General features: G+C 46.2%; 1 protein-coding gene across 1 annotated transcript in view; it reads left to right on the top strand.

Annotated features, from left to right (window-relative positions):
• The window catches only part of ATAD5 (ATPase family AAA domain containing 5), a 440833-nt gene that overhangs the window by 105716 nt on the left and 311317 nt on the right, over positions 1 to 23800 (top strand). The window contains exon 12 of the mRNA XM_078654387.1: positions 1149 to 1231. Within this exon, the coding sequence (XP_078510513.1) occupies positions 1149 to 1231 (83 nt within the window). The remainder of the gene's footprint in view (positions 1 to 1148; positions 1232 to 23800) is intronic.

Genomic DNA, 23800 nt, shown 5'->3' with positions numbered 1-23800 from the left:
TTGATGCTTTGCATCTAAAGGCTGAGAAATAGAAAAATAAGTAACAGACGTCCGCGCCGCAAGGATGGAGCTTATATGCTGGTACCCCTCCATCACTTCCGATAGGGTACAGAGCTAATGCAGAGCTGCACAGCATCACGTGGCAAATATGCAGGAGCGCTGCTGATAAAACATTTCCAGAATCAGTCTGGCACCTGAGGAATATTCTAAAGTGAGAAATCTGCAGTTCGATAGTAACCTCCTAAAAGAGCTTTGTTGAGGAGTATTTTTTTCTTTATGCTGTTCTTTCTAAATAAATTATTTCATTCGAACCCTTATTTATGATTTTCTGGCACTTGTGGTGTAATAGCTCTCCCAAAAAGGCTAAGAAGTCAAGAGTGTTATTATTGCCTGCATCACTTGTTTGCATTCACACCAACAACTTGGGAAGGCATTCGGATGAGACTTCATTTGATCTGGATTAAAAAATGTAGCCAATGTGTGTGTGTGAGTTTTACTTTAGTATTGAATTCCAAACCAGTTGCATTGTGGGGTCTTAAAATGACAGATCATGTCCTTAGTTCAATCAATGCTCTTTTTTTCTTTTTTTAAACAAGTCCTTGAAATAGCAATACTCTTGGATTTGCTCCAGTTACCCGTTGTACTTTAAATTCCACCAAATTCATTGAAGAAATCCATAAATATACACAGTGATCTAAAAGGGTGAAAATCTGCCAATATTATGTCTGCAACAAGCAATATTTTTGTCTCAAGTTTCCTATATCATAACCTGCTTAAAGTTAGGGAAGTTATGGAAGCAAATAGCATAGTTTGGTAGATTATACCAATACATATTTTGAGATGCTTGGATTCTGTGCTTGTATGGACACTAAGGTTTAAATGCTACTTGAGTAGAGGTTCCTTAAATAAATACATTTAGATTTGTAATCTATTTGAGCAGTACTACTTTTATGTGGTTAGAGGTAGGTAAGTTGTCTACCATCAGTCTCCTAACTATGCGATGATATTATCTGCCTGAAGCCTTACAACCGTCCATTCTGTGTGCATCTGTTACAGAAACTGCTTTTTTCTGGACGTTATAGTATAGTACCAAATTATGTGGAGTTCACATGCATTAATATGATATATTTTACTCTGTTTTTCTTTAGTTGGTTGAAAGAATGGAAAGCCAGAGCAGATCGGGAAGAAAAAAAAAGCCAGAGAGAAAATTATGGTGAAAACCCACAAAAAGGTAATGTTTTATTTCTGTCTATAGATTTGTTTTGCATAATGCTTTTAAACATCATCATATGCACTTGAATGTAGATTCACTTGGGGTATGAGTTTGTGCTTGGGTTGAGATAATAGGGTTGTGAAAATTGGAATATTGTATAGGTTTTTTTTGATTTTCAAATAATGAAGAAACCAATACCTGTGTATTGTAGTAGTTTTAAAAACTATTTTCTCCATATTGCCAATTTGTTTTGTGGAATGTTTGATGCCCTCCTGCAGTTGAGTGAAACGTCTTTGACCACTTGGCTCGCTTGTTACATTTTCAGCTGTAAAGATTGTTGTAGTTTGAATCCTTTGCCGTCCATAAGTTCTGTCCTTGATCAGCCTCCTTTTGTCATTCTTTGGTATCCTCTTAATTCCAACTTTTTCTGTGACATTAGGATCCCTCCCTCGTTTTTGGGTTTCGCCTGCCGAAGGCTGCGCTCGGCGCAGGCGAAATCCTTTGTTTACAATAAGGACTTCGGGACCGTCCCCCGGCTCCCATTGGTTAGCTCCATAAATGGAGGCTAGCCATTGGGTGCCGGATCTGTCCGTCAAGGCCGGACCAGATTCGGGGGCGTTCCCGCGATTTTTTCCGCTCTCCGCCTCTGCAATGTCGTCATTGCGGCGGTGGGCGTGTGCTATTTTTTTTTTTCGTCTCGCCATGTTTTCCTCATTTTCAGCGAGGCCGCTGATCAGGTAAGCAGCACCCCGCGCCCATGAATTCAGTCTCTTTTGCATTGAATTGCAGCCTCGGGGAAGTGGTTAGCTTCCCCGCTTCCTTCGCTCACCGCCATCTTTTCTGGCATTGGCCTCTGGAGTCTTTTGTTCGGGACTGTTGTTTTTTTCCCCTCAGCTCTTGTAACCCGATCCGCGTCGTCCTTTTCCTCCACCCAGTTACTGAGAAATGTGACATTTTGTGATTTGAAAAGACATGGCAGGAAGGAGGGGTGAAAACCATCTGACGTTCTGCATTACAAAGTTCCTCAAACTTTTCTGATTTAAAACACCTTGAAGTCTGACGCTTACTAGAGTCTTCTGGAGACAAAATACGTTTGACAAATGCCCTGCTGTTTATTTTGTATACGATTTCACTGGCGTTTCGAATTGATTGATAGTTGTGTGTTTTCCTAAATCTAAGCTTTTTGACTCGTTCGCACACTGCGGATGGTTTTGGAAATCATGTTGCATTGAGGTGGAGTTTGGTGGGTGGAGTAGGGGGTGCTGAAGGGGGTGGACCCTAAATTCAACCATGAATGGATTTTTTGTTTTTAAGTGAAATCTGAAAGTTTCTTTTCCAGCTCGTTGCTGGGGGGCGGGCAAGAAAGCTTTCACATCTGTGCCCAATTTTGTTCTGGGTTGGTTCCTAGCCTCCCGGCCAAGTAAAATAGTTTTACGGGGAGGGGGGAGGGAGACAAAAAGGGAATTGTTTCGGAGGCAGCTTGGGGTTGCGATGCTGAGAGTTACTTAATATTTTTGAAAAACATTTAAAAAAAGCAGAGGGCCCGCAGATCTGTGTGCACATTATGTTCCTCCAAGTTTACAAGAATAATAATTGTAATATTTGTCTGCAGAGTAAAGTTTCCTCTCGTTAAAAGCCTTATACTGGCTCGTGTGTGCACGCTGTTTCCATGATGGTATGAAAAATATATTCCTAGTGTCCTCGAGACTGTGCTATTAAGTACACCGCGTGCGTGTTTTTTATTAATACCGTGTGTACATCCGCGAGGACGTGCATGCACAATCTAATTTGCGGACAGATGAGGGATGAAGACTTGCTTGAACCATTCATTGTGTTAAAATAAGTTAAGAGCCTTTAAAATCTACCCGTTAAGTAATAGTGATTGGGGAGTAAAGTAGATGAGCTAGTTTAGAACACAAATTGAAAATACGGCAAATGCGTTACTTAGAATGTGCCAGACAGGTACAGATGCGAAATGTGCTTTCGTCGTATGCAGGCCTTTGCCTTCAAGCCGCATCGCCTCTGTGTGGAGCTAAGGCTCGCTTGCATACTGTGCTTCTCCCATGTACTCGAATTAGCATGCAATGTTTAGAGCAGAATGTGCAGCCATCTAACCCCCTGCCTTTGGGTGTCATGCAGCAGCCTGTCTTCCTTGAGGAAACGGTGGTCTACAGATGGCTGGGATGTAGTCGTAGCCCTAGTACATAATCCCCACCGCATTGCCTTTGAAGTGGTTGGGGTGTGCGTGTGGAAATGCAAGTTCTCCAGTATTAGGGGTGTCTTTCATAGATTCACATGCCTGAATCATTCCCCGTCGTCGGAGTAGGAGTCTCACGGTATATAAAAAAGCAATAAAATGCCATAAAATATATAGCAGATAACAGAAATACCAAACCAGGAAGTAAGTAGCCCCAGCTACAGTAGAAAAAACTTCCACCCTCGTGACTATCTAAGTCATTATGTGTTAGTCCAAACTGCAGCCAATCAGGCGACAGCACCCACCAGAATGTTCTCCCCAGAGGCTCAGGCTCTCAGATTTTCTACCGCACGTTGTGTGAAGGGAGTCTCCCTGAGCTCTGCTCAGTTTTTTCTTCTATATCACTAATTTCTTCAACTTTCACAGATGTCTTCATCTAAATCCCTGTTTAGAGCCTGTGACTCTTGTGGGAAGCCAAGACTTTTCAAGGAGGACCCCCACAAGAAATGTTTGTATTGTCTTTATCCTGATCATGAGGTGAAGGAGTGCAAGATCTGCCGGACTTTCCCCTCCAAGACCATCAAGGATAGAGAAGGGCGCCTTCTATTGTGGCTCAATAGACTAAAGAACAAGGATGACCCTGTCTCTGAGGTAGGAAGTTGTGGTTCCGGCTCTTCATTTCTATCGACTAAGAGGAAGGCTGAAACTGATGTTTCATCTCTGAGGGCGAAGGTGGTTAAGAAGTCTAAATCTTCCCAGGATGCTCCTGGGCCTAGTTCTTCAAGTAAAGTTATCCCACTTTCCAAAGGGGATTCTACGCCCTCTAAGAAGTCTGGGACTAAGACAGTGCCTAAGAAATCTTCTAAATCTGTGCCTCCTCAGTTGCCATTATTGACAATTTCAACGTCAAGGAAGGACTGTGTTTCTTCTCATGTGGCCACTTCTACCACCTGCACTATGACTTTCTCCTCACCGAAGCCTACACTTGTCATGTCTTCAGCTTCTTCGCCTACACTGGTTCATGTCCAGATTAGGCCTATCTCGTCGTCTACAGTTGCCCCGACGACGATGGCCAAGGTACCGTCGACGATTTTGTCATCTTCATCTTTGAGATCCCCGTCGACGATAAAATTGGCACCGTCGACGAGAACATCGACGTCGACGGCCCTCCCGTCGACGGTAAAATCCTCGTCGACGACGAAGACTCCGTCGACGATGCCCCCGTCGACGACGACGGCGAAGCCCCCGTCGACGGCGACGGCGAAGCCACCGTCGACGACTTCGACGACGAAGCCACCGTCGACGGTCTCGACGACGAAGCCACCGTCGACGGCCTCGACGACGAAACCACCGTCGACTGCCTCGACGACGAAACCACCGTCGACGGCCTCGACGACGAAACCACCGTCGACTGCCTCGACGACGACACCACCGTCGACGACCTCGTCGACGAAGAGATCCTCGTCGACGGCAAAGCACTCGTCGACGAAGCTACTGTCTACGACCCCGTCGACGACCCCGTCGACGACGATTCCGTCGACGAGACAGCACTGTCAGCAGTATACAGACGTCCCGTTGACGCCGCCTCTTTCAAGCTGCACTACTTTGCAGGTTTGGTCTGCGCAGACAGCAGGGATTCCATTGCCATCTCCTGCGACTACTGCTACTTTATTAAAAAAGAGAGCTACTGTGGACTCTATTTCTACTACCATTGTGGTGCCTGACAAGCTTTTGGATTCAGATGAGGAGGGATCCTATGAAGACGAAAATTTTGGGCCAGCTAGAAGTCCATCCGAACTCCATATTAAAGTTCAGGAAGATGTTGAGGATAACATGGAGGACGTTCAGCCTGCTCCGCGGGCTGACAGACCTGACACTGATAGGCAACTGCCTGAAGATTTATTCCGCAACTTGCAGTACATGCTCAGTGACTATTATAGACGTTTCCCACCTTCTGAGTCTGGTGACTCAGTGATGTCTACACCTTTGCCGCAGGGAAGGCCTTCCCTCTCTCCGCGGACACGACCAAGGGCTTCTAATGCGTTGGAGGACAGTCGCTCAACGTTGCCTACGTCACCAGTTTCATCTCCTCAGCCACGAGAAGAGGAGCTCTCGGAACAGGAGGATCAGGAAGAAGGAGAGCTGAATGAAGCCTCTGAATCGTCGGAGTATGAGGATTACAATGCGAACACACCCTCTCCGGCGGAGCCTACTGTTTCTGAGTCCCCACCCGTGGACGTTGCCTCATTTCACAAGATCATGGATAGAGCAACTAGGAGGTTTCTAATAACCATGGAAGCTAAACAAGAAGACTGCTTTTTGTATGATTTTAAATCTACCCCTCATAAGCAGAGTTGGACCATTCCAATTATAGATTTTATCTGGAAGGAGGGTCTTAAGATCATGGCCAAGCCGAATTCCTTACCAGCAGTGCTCCCTAGAGTAGATAAAAAATATAGGGCGCCTACTACTTCTCCAGCATGCCTTGTCGGGCAAGCTAAAGCCGATTCTGTGGTGGCACAGGCAGCGCAGAAGAGATCTTCCAACCCTACGTCTCAGGTCTCTGTTCCTCCAGACAAGGATGGGAGACGCCTTGATTCCATTGGCAAGAAGGTTTCTACCATTGCAGCCACGACCATCCGGGCCGCAAACTCCCTCGCCATTTTAGGGAGATACGATAGACAGATGTGGTCGGACATCTCACCGTACATGGACAAGCTCCCCGAGCCTGATCGCACTGAGGCCAAGAAAATCCTTCAGGAAGGAGAGTGTGTCTCCTCGGAGATGATTGACGCTGCTGTGGACGTTGCTGCCACTGCCTTTCGACAGCTTGCGGGTGCAGCTGTTCTTAGACGGCAAGGATGGTTACGAGCAACCTCCTTTAGGCAGGAGGTTCAAAACAGAATCATTGACATGCCTTTTGATGGAGAGTCACTATTCGGCAAACATGTTGATGAGGCCCTGGAGGCAATAAAGAAAGACACTGAAACAGCACGTTCACTGGGTACCCTTCAGTACCGGAAATCTTCCTTTCGTGGCACAAGAGGAAGGGGGAATTTCAATATTAGAGGAGGATACGCCCAACAACGCTCTTATTCCTCCACCCAGGGAAACCAAAGATTTCAGCCTTACCGGCAACAAACCTATGGACAAAAGAGAGGAAATTACTCTCAACCTCGAGGAAAATCTAATTATCGAGGAAGAGACAACAAGAAATGAGGCACGCATCCTGCCACCACTTTGTGCCAACCCGAACCAAATTGGAGGACAAATATCCCAACACTACTTAAATTGGTCCGAAATTACTACAGACAAATGGGTCCTGGATGTAGTAGCCAGAGGACACATTTTAGAATTCGTAAAAATCCCCCCAAATTGCCCCCCGAAAGGACCCGATCCAGCGCACCTCAAGGAGCTATTCGTCCAGATCAACACCATGATCCGGAAAGGGGCAATCGAAAGAGTGCCTCATCATCAGAGGGGACGAGGCTTCTACTCAAGATTTTTCCTTGTTCGCAAGAAGTCAGGAGAGTGGCGCCCCATCCTCGACTTGCGAGCATTGAACAAGTTTCTGAAGAAACTCACATTCAGGATGCTAACACTTCAGGAAATCCTCCAATTTCTTTCGGCGGGAGAGTTTTTGGCAACACTCGACCTTCAAGATGCATACTTCCACGTACCGATTTTCCCACGGCATCGGAAGTTTCTCAGGTTCAGAGTGGCTGGCAGGGACTTCCAGTTCAAGGTCCTCCCATTTGGCCTGCGTTCAGCCCCCAGAGTGTTTACGAAGATGCTGGCCCCAGTAGCGGCCCATCTTCGGTTGCAATCGATTCAAATTTATCCATACCTGGACGACTGCCTTATCAAGGCCAGTTCTTTCGACACGGCTCAAGATCACGTTCAAAAAACTTTGTCTCTGATGCAGAACCTAGGTTTCTCAATCAACTTCGAGAAGTCTCGTCTCACACCTACAACGAGAAAGGACTTCTTAGGAGCGACACTGGACACCAACCTTGCCCAAGTATTCATTTCAGAAGAAAGACAAGTCAAGATTCAACGACTCGCGACGACATTGTCACTAAGAAAGTGCGTTTCAGTACGCATATTCAAGTCATTCCTCGGAATGCTTTCTTCCTGCATTCTGCTCACTCCCAACTGCCGTCTTCGGATGAGACCCTTACAGGAGGAACTCAGCCGCCAATGGATCCAAGCCACAGGATCTTTCGAAGATATCCTCCACATTACACCTCGCATGCGACAAGCAATCGCATGGTGGACCCACCGATCCAACTTACAAGTGGGATGCTCCTTCCTCACGGAAGTTCCCAGGTTCATAGTGACGACCGATGCATCAATGACAGGCTGGGGTGCACACCTCCAAGGCATGACGGTCAGCGGGAAGTGGAACCAGGTCCAAATGAAATGGCACATCAACCGGTTAGAGTTACACGCCATATTTTTAGCCCTGAAGTCCTTTCAAGCGACTCTGCAAGGTGCCACAGTCTTGATACGGACAGACAACACCACCTGCATGTATTATCTAAACAAACAGGGCGGGACCAGATCAGTCCGACTATCTCAACAAGCACAAGAAATATGGAGTTGGGCCTTGACTCACGATATTCATCTGTCAGCGGTCCACGTTCCGGGGATTGCGAATGTATTGGCGGACTCTCTCAGCAGGTCCGGGGGCTGCACTCACGAGTGGGAACTTCATCTCCCATCTCTACGTCGCATCTTTCAGATGTGGGGGCATCCGGACTTGGACTTGTTTGCAACCTTCCAGAACCGGAAATGCCCATTCTTTGCAAGCTGGGTTCCCCACAAGGACTCGTGTGGGGATGCCCTTTCGCTGAACTGGAATCAAATATTCGCGTACGCCTTTCCACCGATACCTCTGATCCCGAAAGTTATCAGGAAAATGAAGAAACAGCCATGCCGGTTGATCTTAATTGCTCCTCGATGGCCCAGACAATACTGGTTCCCCGAACTACTCCTTCTCTCGGAATGCAACCCTATACCACTACCACGCATTCCGCAGCTTCTATCCACCCAGCAAGGCAGGGTATACCATCCGGACCCGAACTCGCTGAAATTGTCAGCTTGGCTCCTCAACACATGGAATTTGCACACCTAAACATTCCACAAGATTGTCAGGAGGTGCTTGCAAAAGCCAGAGCTCCATCCACGATCAAAACATACAAACTCAAGTGGAAACGGTTCTGTGCATGGTGCCAAGCTAATGACTTACATCCCATTCAAGCAACACCAGAACAAATCCTTCCTTTCTTTCTGCATCTAGCCAGACTGGGTTTGGCGCACTCTACTCTTAAGGTCTTCCTAGCAGCCATCTCTAGGTTTCGCCAAGATGGATCAAACTCCCTGTTCTCTGTACGGATCATCCAACAATTTTTCAAGGGCTTATTTCGCATGTTTCCGCCGGTCCGAAAACCTCCTCCGGCATGGCATCTGAACACCCCTTTGAACCGATTCATAAGGTGGACCTGAAATTTCTGACATGGAAAGTATCGTTGCTCCTGGCTTTGACATCTGCTAGGAGGGTCAGCGATATTCAGGCGTTTACATCTAAGGCACCTTTCCTTCAATTCACCACGGACTCAGTGGTATTGCGCACTAATCCCACATACATGCCTAAAGTACCACTGGACTTTCATCTTAATGAACCTGTTGTCCTTAAAACATTCTTTCCTAACCCACAGTCTACGGCTGAGAAAGCACTGCATTCTTTAGACATTAGAAGATGCCTTCGATTTTATCTCTCCAGAACTTCGGCCATCCGCAAGACAGACCAACTGTTCGTGGCTTATGGCCGGCAACGCCGGGGTTGTGCTGTTTCAAAACAGACCATTGCTAGATGGGTCTCCTCTACGATTGGACTTTGTCACCAACAGGCTGGTAGGCCCTTACAAGCCTTGCCAAGAGCACATTCAACCAGGGCAGTTAGCTCTTCCACTGCCCTTTTTGCTGGTGTGCCACTTCGACAGATCTGCAGAGCTGCCACGTGGTCTAGCAGGCACACCTTTACTAGACACTACTGTCTGGACTCGGCAGATGATGCAGATACTTCGGTTGGGAGAGCAGTGCTTCGCAATCTTTTCAAATAAGGTGAGCCTCTGTTTCCACCTCCTCATTTATGCTCTTTAGACGTTTGCTCAGAACATGTTGATTACTGTTATGCATGTCTCCTTTACTATATACATGGGTATATTTAATTATATGCATACATGATATTCTGACGTCTACGAGCGTTATAATGTGAGTACTGCTTACTATTCTGATTCAGGCATGTGAATCTATGAAAGACACCCCTAATACTGGAGAAGAACAATAGTTACTTACCTGTAAACAGGTGGTTCTCCAGTATTGGTGTCTTTCATAGATTCACATGCAACCCGCCCGCCTTCCCCCAGAGACTCTCTCGAATAGCATGGGACTTCACTCCTGTGCGAGAAAATCTGAGAGCCTGAGCCTCTGGGGAGAACATTCTGGTGGGTGCTGTCGCCTGATTGGCTGCAGTTTGGACTAACACATAATGACTTAGATAGTCACGAGGGTGGAAGTTTTTTCTACTGTAGCTGGGGCTACTTACTTCCTGGTTTGGTATTTCTGTTATCTGCTATATATTTTATGGCATTTTATTGCTTTTTTATATACCGTGAGACTCCTACTCCGACGACGGGGAATGATTCAGGCATGTGAATCTATGAAAGACACCAATACTGGAGAACCACCTGTTTACAGGTAAGTAACTATTGTTCTTTCGAGTTGTGCGCAGGTACTTTTGCTGCACGCAGTCAAAGCGGCTTGACTTTGATATTGAATATAACATAAATACTCCCTCTGCTTCGCATCGCTTCTGCGTGGAGCTAAGGCTCGCTTGCATACTGTGCTTCTCCCATGTACTCGAATTAGCATGCAATGTTTAGAGCAGAATGTGCAGCCATCTAACCCCCTGCCTTTGGGTGTCATGCAGCAGCCTGTCTTCCTTGAGGAAACGGTGGTCTACAGATGGCTGGGATGTAGTCGTAGCCCTAGTACATAATCCCCACCGCATTGCCTTTGAAGTGGTTGGGGTGTGCGTGTGGAAATGCAAGTTTCGAGTTGTGCGCAGGTACTTTTGCTGCACGCAGTCAAAGCGGCTTGACTTTGATATTAAATATAACATAAATACTCCCTCTGCTTTGCCTGGGGCTATAAAGTTCGGTTTTATCCCAGGTTAAGATCCCCAACAATGCACTCTTCCGCGCCCTCGTGCCACCTTCGGAAGCTTCTTATAGGAAACAATTTGGAGATATTAAACTTAATTACTTTGGAATCAATCGTCAGACCTGATATTGCTAGCTACCTGTACCCAGGGAGGGACAGATATGCCCCAGATCACGCCGTTTGATCGTTTCAGGAAGTCCTAACTCTCCCCACTGCGTCAATTGACAATTTATAGTCACCAGACGTATTTCCTGATGCTGCATTTGTATTCGGACTTTGACCTAGCTGGACATTTTTTTTAATAGAAAGGTTTGTGCGTTTAAGTTTTCTTTTTAAATGTCACAAGAGTCCTATTATGGCGCTCTCCTTTCAGTAGCAGTTAGTTTAATCCATGCAGTGTGTGCATTCATGTTCCTTTCTGTGAGCACATCTCGCACACATATACACCAAACCAGTAGTTCACGACCCGGAGACAGAACGGTGTTATTAAACAATGTATAACGTCTGTACGCTGGAGCGGTAGCTCAGCGGGCTAATACCTCTGCGGCCAAGGTCGGTGTAACACAGCTTTTACTGGTTCGAATCCGGCAAGGCCACCGAAGCCTTTCACACTGTCGATAAAATGAGGAACATTAACTTGAGTTATGATAATCTTTGTGTTACAGGGCTTCTGTATGCATGGATTGGAACGCCTTGTAAAATATGACATGCATATTACAGATAATAAGTCTGCCCTTGCAACATTATTGATGAGAGATCGTGGGTGAAAATGTTAATTCACTTTTGGGATAATTTTCTTTTTATAATGTTTGTTTATGTTAAAATTTTACAACTGAGACTTTTGCACAGCCCTTTAAATACCGCACGTCTTCTGTACCTATTTTTTGTGCATGCAGCTCAGTGCAGCGTCAGGCTTGCATCCTAAAACTTTTGCTAACCAAGCATCTAAGTGCAAAGCAGTTTGTGGAAAGGCTAATGCCACAGTGGAGTAATTTGCAAGTTTATAAAAAGCTGGAGGAATCATAATTTCTCCTCCTTTTCTTGTTTGCCCCCATTCTCATTTAAACGCGGCGTTAGGCGTCTGTTAAAGCTGTTAATGGGTTTACTTTGTCTGTCCCGCATTGGTATTTAAAAGAGTGATTACGGAAATTGAGCAGGGAGTGCAAATGAGAGCAAATTGAATCCCCCTCGGACACAAAGTAATGTTGCCGGCTCCCCAAATCCCCGCGCTGCCAGTGAGCCACCCCTGTCACTGTTTGAAATCCGCCATAGAAATGCTGCACGAAAGATCAGGTTATTTCAAACATGTTACTTTAAGATGTGCTGACCTACTTCTCATTTTTTTGCGGTAGAATGACATTCTGTGGAACTGACAGTGGATTAATAGTACAACATGGGAAGTCCGTCTGCCTGCGACTCTAACGTTATACATTTAACCCCAGGCGATGCGTGTTGTCATTCTTTTCTCCACCTTTTGCCTTTCTGCTCTGTGATTGATATTTGTAATTTATTGAAACATTGTTTAATCAATTATAACAAGGTAGGTGACAGTATGCACACAGTCACTGTATTCTAAGGGAGGAAAGGTGGCCTAGCGGCCAAAGAAAGCTGCTGACTTAGGAACAAGGTTCAAATCCCGCCCGCAGCTCAACTTCCTGTGATTCTGAGCATATCGTTTAATACTCTGCTGCTTTAAACGTTTGTAACTTTAAGCGTTCTAATTCCCTAAGGGCAAGCTTGCAATACATATTACAACAAAAAATAAATAAGTAATCATTTTCTCAAAATGTAATATCTGTGGAGCACACTTAATATTTTATGTTCATAAGAAAATCACATAGCAAACATCTTATGTTTCATGACTCAAGCACTACCATTCTTTGAGTTGATTTCTCTGGCCATCTCCTTAAAACAACGGAGGAGTCCTACAATATAAAAGTTACAAATATTTGGTGTTCATTTGTGCAGGGCGTTGTCTTTGGAAGCCCGGGTGAGTGCAGTGGACAGTACATCATTGTATTACTTGAAATACAAATCCACAGTAGCTCCCTCCCTGTCACTGCCTCAGGTAGCTACGCTGGAACAGATCACGATAGGAGTCAATCTTCAGTATGATTATGTACACCATACTTGACTGCCTACTGTGTTACACCATCACGTGCTTCAGAGCCAGGCAGTGCTTACTTTGAGCCAGTGGTTGCTGGTGCTAACCATCGTCACCTAATTGTCAACACTTGCACTTAAATAAGTCTGTCACATGGAGGTGACTTTTGTCTAATTTACAGATGAGCACAGCAACAGTTATTTATTGATGCAATGTACATAAAAAATACTCATTTTTGCCCCCTAAGCCTTTCTTTTAGTTTTATGGGGCTGGAATAGTGTGGGTGGCTCTGTGTGTGGCTCTCTGTGTGTGTGCAAATGCAATAGGTCTCGCATTTGCGAAAGATAAAGCTATTGGCATCGTAAATGACAATGCCATTTATTTATCGGTTTTCAAAACCAACACATAAATAAAAAAATTGTCATTTACAATGCCAATAGCTCAAACTTTTCCAAAGGCGAAACCATTGCATTGTAAATGCTTGTTTCTTTGATGCGTTTCAGTTATCTGCTGTCTCTTGCCTCACGCTTACTCTTTTTGAAAGTTTTACCAGTATTGGGGAAATGTCATGTAAACAGATCACCTCATTTATCTCTTCTGCTCTTCCCGACTTCCTCCTCATTAAGAGGTATAAATTCTGTCATGAGATGACCTGCCTAAACATTTAGGGGCAGACAGGGTGGTTTGTTCTGAGCTGGGAAAATTGTCAAATTTCCTTTTGTCCACCTCTTCAAACGGGGCAAGGGAGCATCATTTTCCTTTTTAGGTTTGCGCATAGCAGACCGCACAGCTGTCTGGTTTGCCAAAGGCATCTTGGGGGCATTCTGGAAAAAAATTGACCTAGAAATGTATTCCACCCGTTGCATACCATTGTCTTTGTGGTTCTTAACTCACATTTTCTGACTATTTGCTGGCTTTATTTACTTTAGGCTGTGCTGCTCGAGTTCTTCCACCATGTTGCCAAAACCTCGTTTATAGGCTTCTTCCACAAACTCGCTTTTGGTAAAAAGGCCTTTAAATCGTATCTTGTCACATTTTTAGTGCATTCAAAGACAGAGGTCAAATGTCAGGCATTGTCTTCCTTGGAGCTCGTGTTTATTTTTCTTTCTCTGACTTCAAAGTGAGAGGATTTATGTGACCATCCTGCTGGCTACTGGAGGTCTGCTTGAGCAATGATGCATGATCATTTTTTTCCTGTCGCACGCAAAATTTAAATTGTCTGTAAATGAACTGTGCTGACAATCCAATCAATCCATTGGATGATGACATTTCCACACATTGTTTGTGCGCTGTGTACTTTTATCAGTAAAACTGTATGTGAATGCAAATGTAATGGTCATTTCAATTGAAGATGTGTTGTCTGTTATGGCAGTATGCTACCATACCATGCATATTCCACGTTTTCCCACTCTGCTTCATGCCACTGAACTCTACTCCGTGCCACTCCACTTTACTCCATTCCACACCACAATCTTCTCTGCACTCCTCTCTACTCTACTCTCTCTACTCTAGTCTACTCTATGCCAGTGTACTGTACCCCACTCTTATATGCTTAACTGCACTTTTTCGCCACCCTATGCAGCGCTCCATTCTACGTAACTCTACTCTCCACCACTGCACTCTACAACACTCCCCACCACTGCACTCCCCACCACTGCACTCCCCACCACTGCACTCCCCACCACTGCACTCCCCACCACTGCACTCCCCAAAACTCTCCACCACTGCACTCTCCAAAACTCTCCACCACTGCACTCTCCAAAACTCTCCACCACTGCACTCTCCAAAACTCTCCACCACTGCACGCTCCAAAACTCTACACCACTGCACGCTCCAAAACTCTACACCACTGCACGCTCAAACTCCACCACTGCACGCTCAAACTCCACCACTGCACGCTCCAAAACTCCACCACTGCACGCTCCAAAACTCCACCACTGCACGCTCCAAAACTCCACCACTGCACGCTCCAAAACTCCACCACTGCACGCTCCAAAACTCCACCACTGCACGCTCCAAAACTCCACCACTGCACGCTCCAAAACTCCACCACTGCACGCTCCAAAACTCCACCACTGCACGCTCCAAAACTCCACCACTGCACTCTCAAAACTCTACACCACTGCACTCTCAAAAACTACACCACTGCACTCTCCAAAACTCTCCATCACTGCACTCTCCAAAACTCTCCACCACTGCACTCTCCAAAACTTTACACCACTGCACTCTCCGATACTGCACTCTCTCAAACTCTACACCACTGCACTCTCTCAAACTCTACACCACTGCACTCTCTCAAACTCTACACCACTGCACTTTCCCAAACTCTACACCACTACACTCCCCAAAACTCTACACCACTGCACTCTCCAAAACTTTACGACACTTCACTCTTCGACACTCTACGACACTGCACTCCCCAAAACTCTACACCACTGCACTCTCCGACACTCTACACCACTGCACTCTCCGACACTCTCCATCACTGCACTCTCCACCACTGCACTCTCCACCTCTGCACTCTCCACTCTCCACCTCTGCACTCTGCACTCTCCACCACTGCACTCTACACCACTGCACTCTCCACCTCTGCACTCTCCGACACTGCACTCTCCGGCACTGCCCTACTCTCCGGCACTGCCCTACTCTCGGGCACTGCACCACCCTCGGACACTGCACCACCCTCGGACACTGCACCACCCTCGGACGCTGCACCACCCTCGGACGCTGCACCACCCTCGGACGCTCTACAGCACTGCACCACTCTGTGGCGCTCTATAGCACTGCACTCTCCGACACTACGGAGTTGATTAGGATAGCGGTGGTGGCGATCCGCCCTCCATCGCAACCCGCAAAATGCGTCCGTCAATTTTCCGCCAGTCGGCAATCGTTCTGATTGCCGATCGGGTGGAATTGGGTCACAATATGGTGGCGTGCCTAGCATGCACCGCCATCCATACTATATTCCATGGCAAGATTCACTTTGGGGGCCCGTCGTGGGCCCCCGTGGGGTGGGGGAATAAGGGGCCACACTTGGGTGGTACCTATGGTACCCCCCCCTACATTGTCCTGCACAAGGTGGCAGGCACCGCGTGGTGCCTGCCACGTTGTGCATGGCAATGCACAACATGGCAGTTAACCATTTCGGCGGGTGCTGCAACCAATGTTGAGAATAGGAGTGGGTGGAATTTGCATAGTCGTGCCGCGCAAAGCTCAGCGAAACGGTAAAAAAATCTCTGCGAGCACGTAAAAGTTCTGCAAACACACAGAATTGATTGTTCCTCGTGTTCGCAATGCGCTTTTCCTGTTCGCGAACGCTGTTTGCGTGCTCGGGGTGAAATATCTCACAAACCCGCATTTTGAAAGCGTGAACAAGCAAAAAATTCCACAAAACAGTGGAGCGCGGAATTTTTGGCAATTCCGCGGAACACGAAATTACCCAAAGTCCGCAAATTCCACGAGCGGAACGGAATTTACCGCCCAGGCCTAGTTGAGAATGCCTGAAGTCCGCAAATTCCACGAGCGGAACGGAATTTACCGCCCAGGCCTAGTTGAGAATGCCTGATGCGACCGCCGCGGTAGCGACCGCCGCGGTAGCGGTCGCATCATGATTTGGGTGGTGGGACAGCCGCATGGCTGGCGGGCGGTCCAGTTTCTGCTAGGACTTAAGTCCACCCGCCATCCTAATCACCCCCTACACCACTGCACTCTACAACACTCTACACCACTGCACTCTGCACAACTGCACTGTACTCTAAAACAATGTACTCTATGCCACTGCAGTGTACGCCACTCTGCGTCCCTATAAGCCACTGCACTTTGTACTAATAAACCGCTACACCAGTCTACTCTGCAGCACTGCACTCTCTGCCACTGAACTCTGTCACTCTACTTTGCGCCACTTCTCTTGCACTACTCTACACCGCTCCAGTCCGCTCCACTGTGCACCACCCCACGCTACTCTGCAACACTGCATTTTACACCACTACCTGGAACCACTCCACTCTACACCACTTCATTCTATTCTGAAATAATCTGCTATGCCACTGCCCTCTACTCTGCACCACTGCAATTAACTCTGTACAACTATAAACTCTGCTCCTTGCCACTGTGCTTTACCTTGCACCAATGTGCTCTACCCTGCACCACTGTGCTCTACCCTGCACCACTGTGCTCTACCCTGCACCACTGTGCACCACCCTGCACCACCCTGCACCACCCTGCACCACCCTGCACCACCCTGCACCACCCTGCACCACCCTGCACCACCCTGCACCACCCTGCACCACTGTGCACCACCCTGCACCACTGTGCACCACCCTGCACCACTGTGCACCACCCTGCACCACTGTGCACCACCCTGCACCACTGTGCACCACCCTGCACCACTGTGCTCTACCCTGCACCACTGTGCTCTACCCTGCACCACTCCGCTCTACCCTGCACCACTCCACTCTACCCTGCACCACTCCACTCTACCCTGCACCACTCCACTCTACCCTGCACCACTCCACTCTACCCTGCACCACTCCACTCTACCCTGCACCACTCCACTCTACCCTGCACCACTCCACTCTACCCTGCACCACTCCACTCTACCCTGCACCACTCCACTCTACCCTGCACCACTCCACTCTACCCTGCACCACTCTACCCTGCACCACTCTACCCTATTTCAATTTAATGTATGCCAGTGCACTCTATCCTGTATTATAAACCCCTCCACTCTACGTCATTTTACTCAAAACCAATGCACCCTACAACACTGCATCTACACCAACTGTGTACCACTGCTTTTTACCCCACTATACTCTACAACATTCTACTCTGCCACTGCACTTTACGCCACTTCATGCTACCTCACTCTACACCATTGCCCTCTCACTGCACTTGTTACTATTCTGCTCTACACCACTGTACTCAACATCATTGCTCTCTCCACTGCACCTCTCTCCTCTGCATGACTGTGACCCTGCATGACTGCACAGTGCGACCCTGCATGACTGCACCCTGCTTGACTCCACTCTGCATGACTGCACCCGATGACCATGCATGATTGCACCCTGACACTCTACACCGCACACTGCGCCGCTGCACACTACACTGCTCTACTCTGCGCCATACCAGTGCACTCTACGCCAGTGCACTTTACACCACTTTACTACACTCCATTACACTCCACTATGATGCTCTAATCCCTTAAACTCTGCTCCACTGACACTTTGCTCTACTCCACTCTACAGTACTCAACTCTGTGCCATTCTCTATTCCACAACGTTCTATGCAACTGTCTATGCCACTCTATTCTGTGACACACTCCTCCGCTCCAAGCATTCCACTCTGACAATCGACTTCTCCATGCAACACCAACTCCCCGCTACACCACTCTGCGACACTCCCTCAACTCTGACACTGTACTCCACTCCGCTCAACTCTATGCCCTTACACTTTACGACACTCTACTTCCTCCTCAACAGTCCACAAACTGTATGCTGCTCAATGACACTTCATTTCACTCCTGTCCACGCCACTCATCCACTCTCCACGCCACTCAACTTTGCTGTACGCCACTCCACGCCCCTCCATAACGTTCCACTCTACTCCACTTTGATACGACACTCCACACCACTCTCCTTTACCCCACTAACTTTAAGCCATGCTGAACAGCAGCCACTCTGGTCTGCAACATTGCTTAAACATATTGGCAAAGCCAATAGCTCTTGCGTAGGTGAAACCTGTCAACTTTGACAATGCTTGTTTCCTTGGTGGGAGCAGGTCTGTAGCTCCCCTTGTCTGTCTGAAGGGCTGTCAAACCAAAGTCTTTTGTCACCCTTTTTATTTTATTTATTTTTATTTATAAAGTTTTAGGCTCATGGTTGACAACAAGGCACTAGATGAATTGTATCATAATGAAGGAATGCTTTTGTTTAATTGTTATAGGTCATTTGTGTCCTTCATGGTGTCAGTCTTTGTCTTTGACGTCAAGGGCTTGTGACTAGAAGGAGAGTACATATTCTTTTAAAATATTGCAACTTACCTGAGCCTCCTGCAACACGAAACAACATCTGAGAACACGTCTGAGCTTCTCTTTGCTCTTCACAATTTCACAATGGCAGTAGATGCCAAGCCGAGTTTTAGAATTCAAGAAAGGAAAGTTCCAAGGAGAAACAACTGAGGAAGAGCTCCATTTAGCATTATCGTTCATTTCAGTGCTCTTAAGAAGACTGGCATGCGTAACTGCTTCCTAGACTGGGCCCTGCGACCCTGTGCAGAAAAATTGTCGTCGACTGTCAGCACAGGAGGGCGTATGGGACCTATAGTGTGAGGCAAAACAATCAGCGCTGTTACAGAGCACACATCAGATGTCAGACAAAGGAACTTTTTCTCCTAAATCTGGACACTAACTTGATGGATTTCTAAGGTTAATGATGTTACTATCTTTCATGTGTTCATCAACAAAGCCGCCAAAAAATCCAACATTGTGGCCACCACTTCATGTCATTATGATGTAATCTGTGAGATGATTCCCCCGAAACCACAAGCAAGACAAGTGGTACCATTATTATGAGGTTTTAAGAATTGTAGTCCTATATTGTTGCCTCTGCTTTCTTTAAGGCTGCTGAAGAGGAATGAGAGAAAATAAATATTTTCATTTGACCCTTTCTGTTTGTGTGACCATTGCCAGTTTCACTGGTTTTTTTTCAGCAGCAAAATAAAGATATACTGCTCAAGGCTCTACCGCCAAACCACCACCTAAGAAGGGGAGAGGGAAAATAGACCAGAAGCTGTGCAAAACCCTACTCTAGAAATCACAACAGGTGTAGCACTCTGAAAAACAGTAGAAAAAAGCCTGTTCGAGGCATATGAACTGTAGATAAACATGCTTTGCATAAGTTCGCCATCTAGCGCTTGGCTTGAGTGATTACAAGTTGTTTTTGTTCCAAGAGGTTTCCTTTGCGTCACAAGGCTGTGTGACTCCTCCACTTGGTTATACTGCGCATGGTCATTGACGCCATCTTCAGATTGTTTTTTCCTCCAACTGGTTCGGATGTAGTGTCTCGCCCTCCGAATCAAGACTCCTTTGGGCTCCCTTCAGTCCGTTTATATCTTTCAACCGTATTGTCTCGATCAGTCTGCTATTGTGTTCTATACACCCTCATAGTAGTGGGTTTTTGGCTCCCTTCCTCGGCCCACAGGCTGCACCTGGCAGGACAAAACTTCTCTGTTTCCAAGGCTTTCAGAGAATGACGTACTGATGGAACGCATTCCGTTCTGTTTCTGTCCGAAGTGTCACTCCAAATACCCTTCCAACATCCTGTTTGCAACTCATGCCTTTTGCCCAAGCATCAAGAGGACCACTGTGAGGCCTGCAAGTCTTTTTTTTTTTTTTTTTTGTCCAAAAAGACTTCGGGCCCTACGTGCTAGACGATAGGAAATGCAGCGCAGGCAAACAGACGATGTCCAGGACGACAAGAGGAAGAAGCTTCAGCATCACAGGAGGAATCACTTTCCATCCATGATTCCGAGTTAGTCTCATTCCGATGATTCACCCAGCACAGAAGCAAGGGACAGTGAGTACTTCTATCCCTGATCCTAAGCCCAAACCATTGGTTTCCACTGAAAACCCTGCTCGGGGGCCGCCCCTGCAGATAAGGGCACCTAAAACATGACTCAGAAGCTCCGGATCGACTTCAAAAGTTCTGTCTACAGCATGAGCTTCCACATCTTTTACATCCGAGGCCAAAGCACTTCAGTCTCAGCACCGAAACAACAACTCCCTATTTTGGATCCGAATGTTCCTCCATCGAAACCAAAGTTTCCACCTGCGAAATGCTTTTTTCCGCTACCAAATCTCCTCCAGAGCCAATCCTCGAGCAATTTCGTAGAAGATACCAAAACTTTTCTCTGCTAAGAAAGCCTTGACCTCCTCACACTGGCTCCCCGTGGAGTAGAGAATTAAATCAATGCACTCTCTTACATACGCAGATGACACTCAGATCATGGTGTCACTGGCCCAACCGGTTAGCACCTCTGCGTCCAGCTTCAGGAGTTGTATGCAATCAGTCTCTGAGTGGATGATAGTCAACTCCTTGAGGCTGAATGGCGACAAGACCGAGGTGCTGATTTTCGGAAGGGACCAGGATGTGTGGTCAAACGAATGGTGGCCGCAATCCCTGGGAACCTGCCCGGTCCCCTCTCATTCAGCTAGGAATTTAGGGGTCATCTTCGATACCTCGCTGGCAATGACCCTTCAGGTCAATAGAACTGTCGCTACTTGCTGGGGAATCATCAAAATTCTCCGACGAATAGTGCATTACCTTTCCCCGCAAGCTAGGAAACAGACAGTAGTTGCGTTGGTTGGTTCAAGATTGGACTACTGCAACTCACTGTATGCTGAGATTAACAAGGGTCTAATCCAGCGCCTCCAAATAGTACAGAACGCGGCAGCAAGATTTGTCCTAGATATTCCCCGCTCTTCCTCTGCAACACTAGCCAGAAAGAGCCTCCACTGGCTTCCTATAGAGCACCGTATCTCCTTCAAAATCATTTGCCTAGTGCATAGCGCTCTGAAAGCTGGAACATCTGTTGGGCTGGGATCACTTCTCTCTGGCTATGTCCCCAGCAGATGTTTACGCTCATCACAACAGAATCTTTTGGTGATCCCTCGGTCTAAGAAGACCAGATGGGGAGGAAGAGCCTTCTCTACAGTTGCCCCGCGCCTCTGGAATGCACTTCCAGTGGAACTTAAGTCCTTATCCTCACTGCCCCTCTTCAAAAAGGCCCTTAAAACATGGTGTTTCAAGAAAGCTTACCAGTAATCATCTTTCGGGACATGTAAATAATTTTGGGTTAGGCGCCTTGATGCCCATTGGGCTAAGTCTGCGCGTTATAAATTTGCTTTCATTTCATTTCATTTCATTTCACAGGGCAATAAATGGAAAGGGCCCTCGTTTGGTTAGGGCCTTGTTGACCTCTTTCGTTCCGAGCAGGATGTTAAGCTCGTCCAACACTAGTCTCTTGATAGTTCCACGTATTCAAAAGGCAAAATGGGGTGCAAGATCTTTCTCATACCTTTCTCCCAAACTTTCGAACACCATACCAATCAGTCTGAGAACTGAATTGGATGAGGTCCGATTCAGAAAATTCTTGAAAATTTGGATATACCTCCAGTAATTTTGAGGTCTAATATTTAATCCCACAGGTGTATGCTCCGACTCTTGCAGCGCTGGAAAGCCTTAGGGTAGTCATGTTCTTTACAAGTCAAGATAAGGGTAAATATCCCCTACATGAAATCCAAAAGAGCTGGAGATTTGTATACCTTTTGATTATTTCCATGATCAACACAGTTGGATGCTTTTCTGTGTCCTACATAGGATCTTTCAGTTGATAGTTGCACCTTCTGATGGATGAATCAATAACTTATTTGTTTCCTTTAAACACTGGGGGTAATTGCTTAAGAAGGTCTGAATATGTTATCACTTTCTACTATTCTCTATTAGTCTTTTAAAGTTTGCCAGCAGCTGCCACAACAGCAGCAGAATCTGATCAATACTCACAGCCTCATGCTATAACTTCTGTCTTTTTCATAGTTTTAAACATCCCACTGTATGCTTTTTCATGAAGTGCTTGTTTGCAGTTCTTATTGGCTTTAGAGTTTTGTCTATTTATTAATTAGACATGGTGTGTGTGATTTGCTTGTCACATGGTTTGTTAGCCATCTATTTCTTCTCCATCAATTGGCTTCTATTTGTCCAAGAGACCCTGGTCTGATCTGCTTTATATTGTTTTTAAAGTACATATTTATTAGTTCGAGGAATTTTAAAGATTATCATAATAATTCTGATAAAGCATTACAAGTGTCATAACAGTATTGTAAGCTCCTCAATAGTCAGGCAAAAGAGAAAAGTAACAACTACTGACTCTTCCCAGCTCCCACCCCAAAAAGCCATGCATCGCACCACATACCCACTTATCAATTTAGCAAGTTTCTAAACAGAAACACTATACCGCTGCCACTGATCTTGTCAAACGTTCAACAATGAAATCTTAACAAGAATAGTGATCATACGTTTTAGCTTCTTAAGGCAATAGAATTATGTTCCCTACATCCATAGACAGCATATTAATTTTCCTTCATCAGAACTACTACTTCGGCACATCTATTCGGTCGCATCACACAATCATCTGCCCAATTTAGGAGCATTGTGTGCCTTCCACGCTACATTTCTTTTAGCAAGGATTAATTCCAAACCTATAAATGTACACTTCTGTTTTGTGGCTTTAGTTCCCCTGATGTACCTTAAATATTGCAGGACTTCCTGAGGGATCTCCTGTTCTGACACCTCTTTATACAAGACAAATGGAGGGCGATTAGACGTGCATTCCCAAACCATAGAATAGAAGTTGGCCTGTGACTTTGTGTATCTGGAACAATAGCTCTGAAATATATTTTGGCTATTCTATAGGAAGACTATTGTGTTTGGTGAAAATTCTTAAATATTGCAGGACTTCCTGAGGGATCTCCTGTTCTGACACCTCTTTATACAAGACAAATGGAGGGCGATTAGACGTGCATTCCCAAACCATAGAATAGAAGTTGGCCTGTGACTTTGTGTATCTGGAACAATAGCTCTGAAATATATTTTGGCTATTCTATAGGAAGACTATTGTGTTTGGTGAAAATTCTTAACTTGTGTGAATCTAAATCTGGATTATCTGGAGACCTTTTGGACACAGTCTAGAATGCGTTCCTACACTTCATCCATAATTTCCTAACATAGCGATCCTTCCCATACCCATTTAATCCTTTATCTGCGCAAATGGCAAGAGGCGGAATATTGAAAAGATTAATATCATGTTTGCAGTTACCCGGAGTGACATTAACTAGCACTCCATATTTCATTGGTTCATGTTGCTCTAGCCACCACCACCACCAGAGCTGCATGTGCCATAAACTACCCAACATTCAATTCAGTTTCCTCACATATAGTGTCAAAGGGTGTCAGAAGTGCCCAGAGTGCTTGTCTTCTACGTTGGAGGATCCATTGCATGGGTGACA

This window comes from Lissotriton helveticus, chromosome 7 (assembly GCF_964261635.1).
Source record: "Lissotriton helveticus chromosome 7, aLisHel1.1, whole genome shotgun sequence".
In the NCBI taxonomy this organism is placed as follows: Eukaryota; Metazoa; Chordata; class Amphibia; order Caudata; family Salamandridae; genus Lissotriton; species Lissotriton helveticus.
This window is presented reverse-complemented; position numbering and strand designations above follow the sequence as displayed.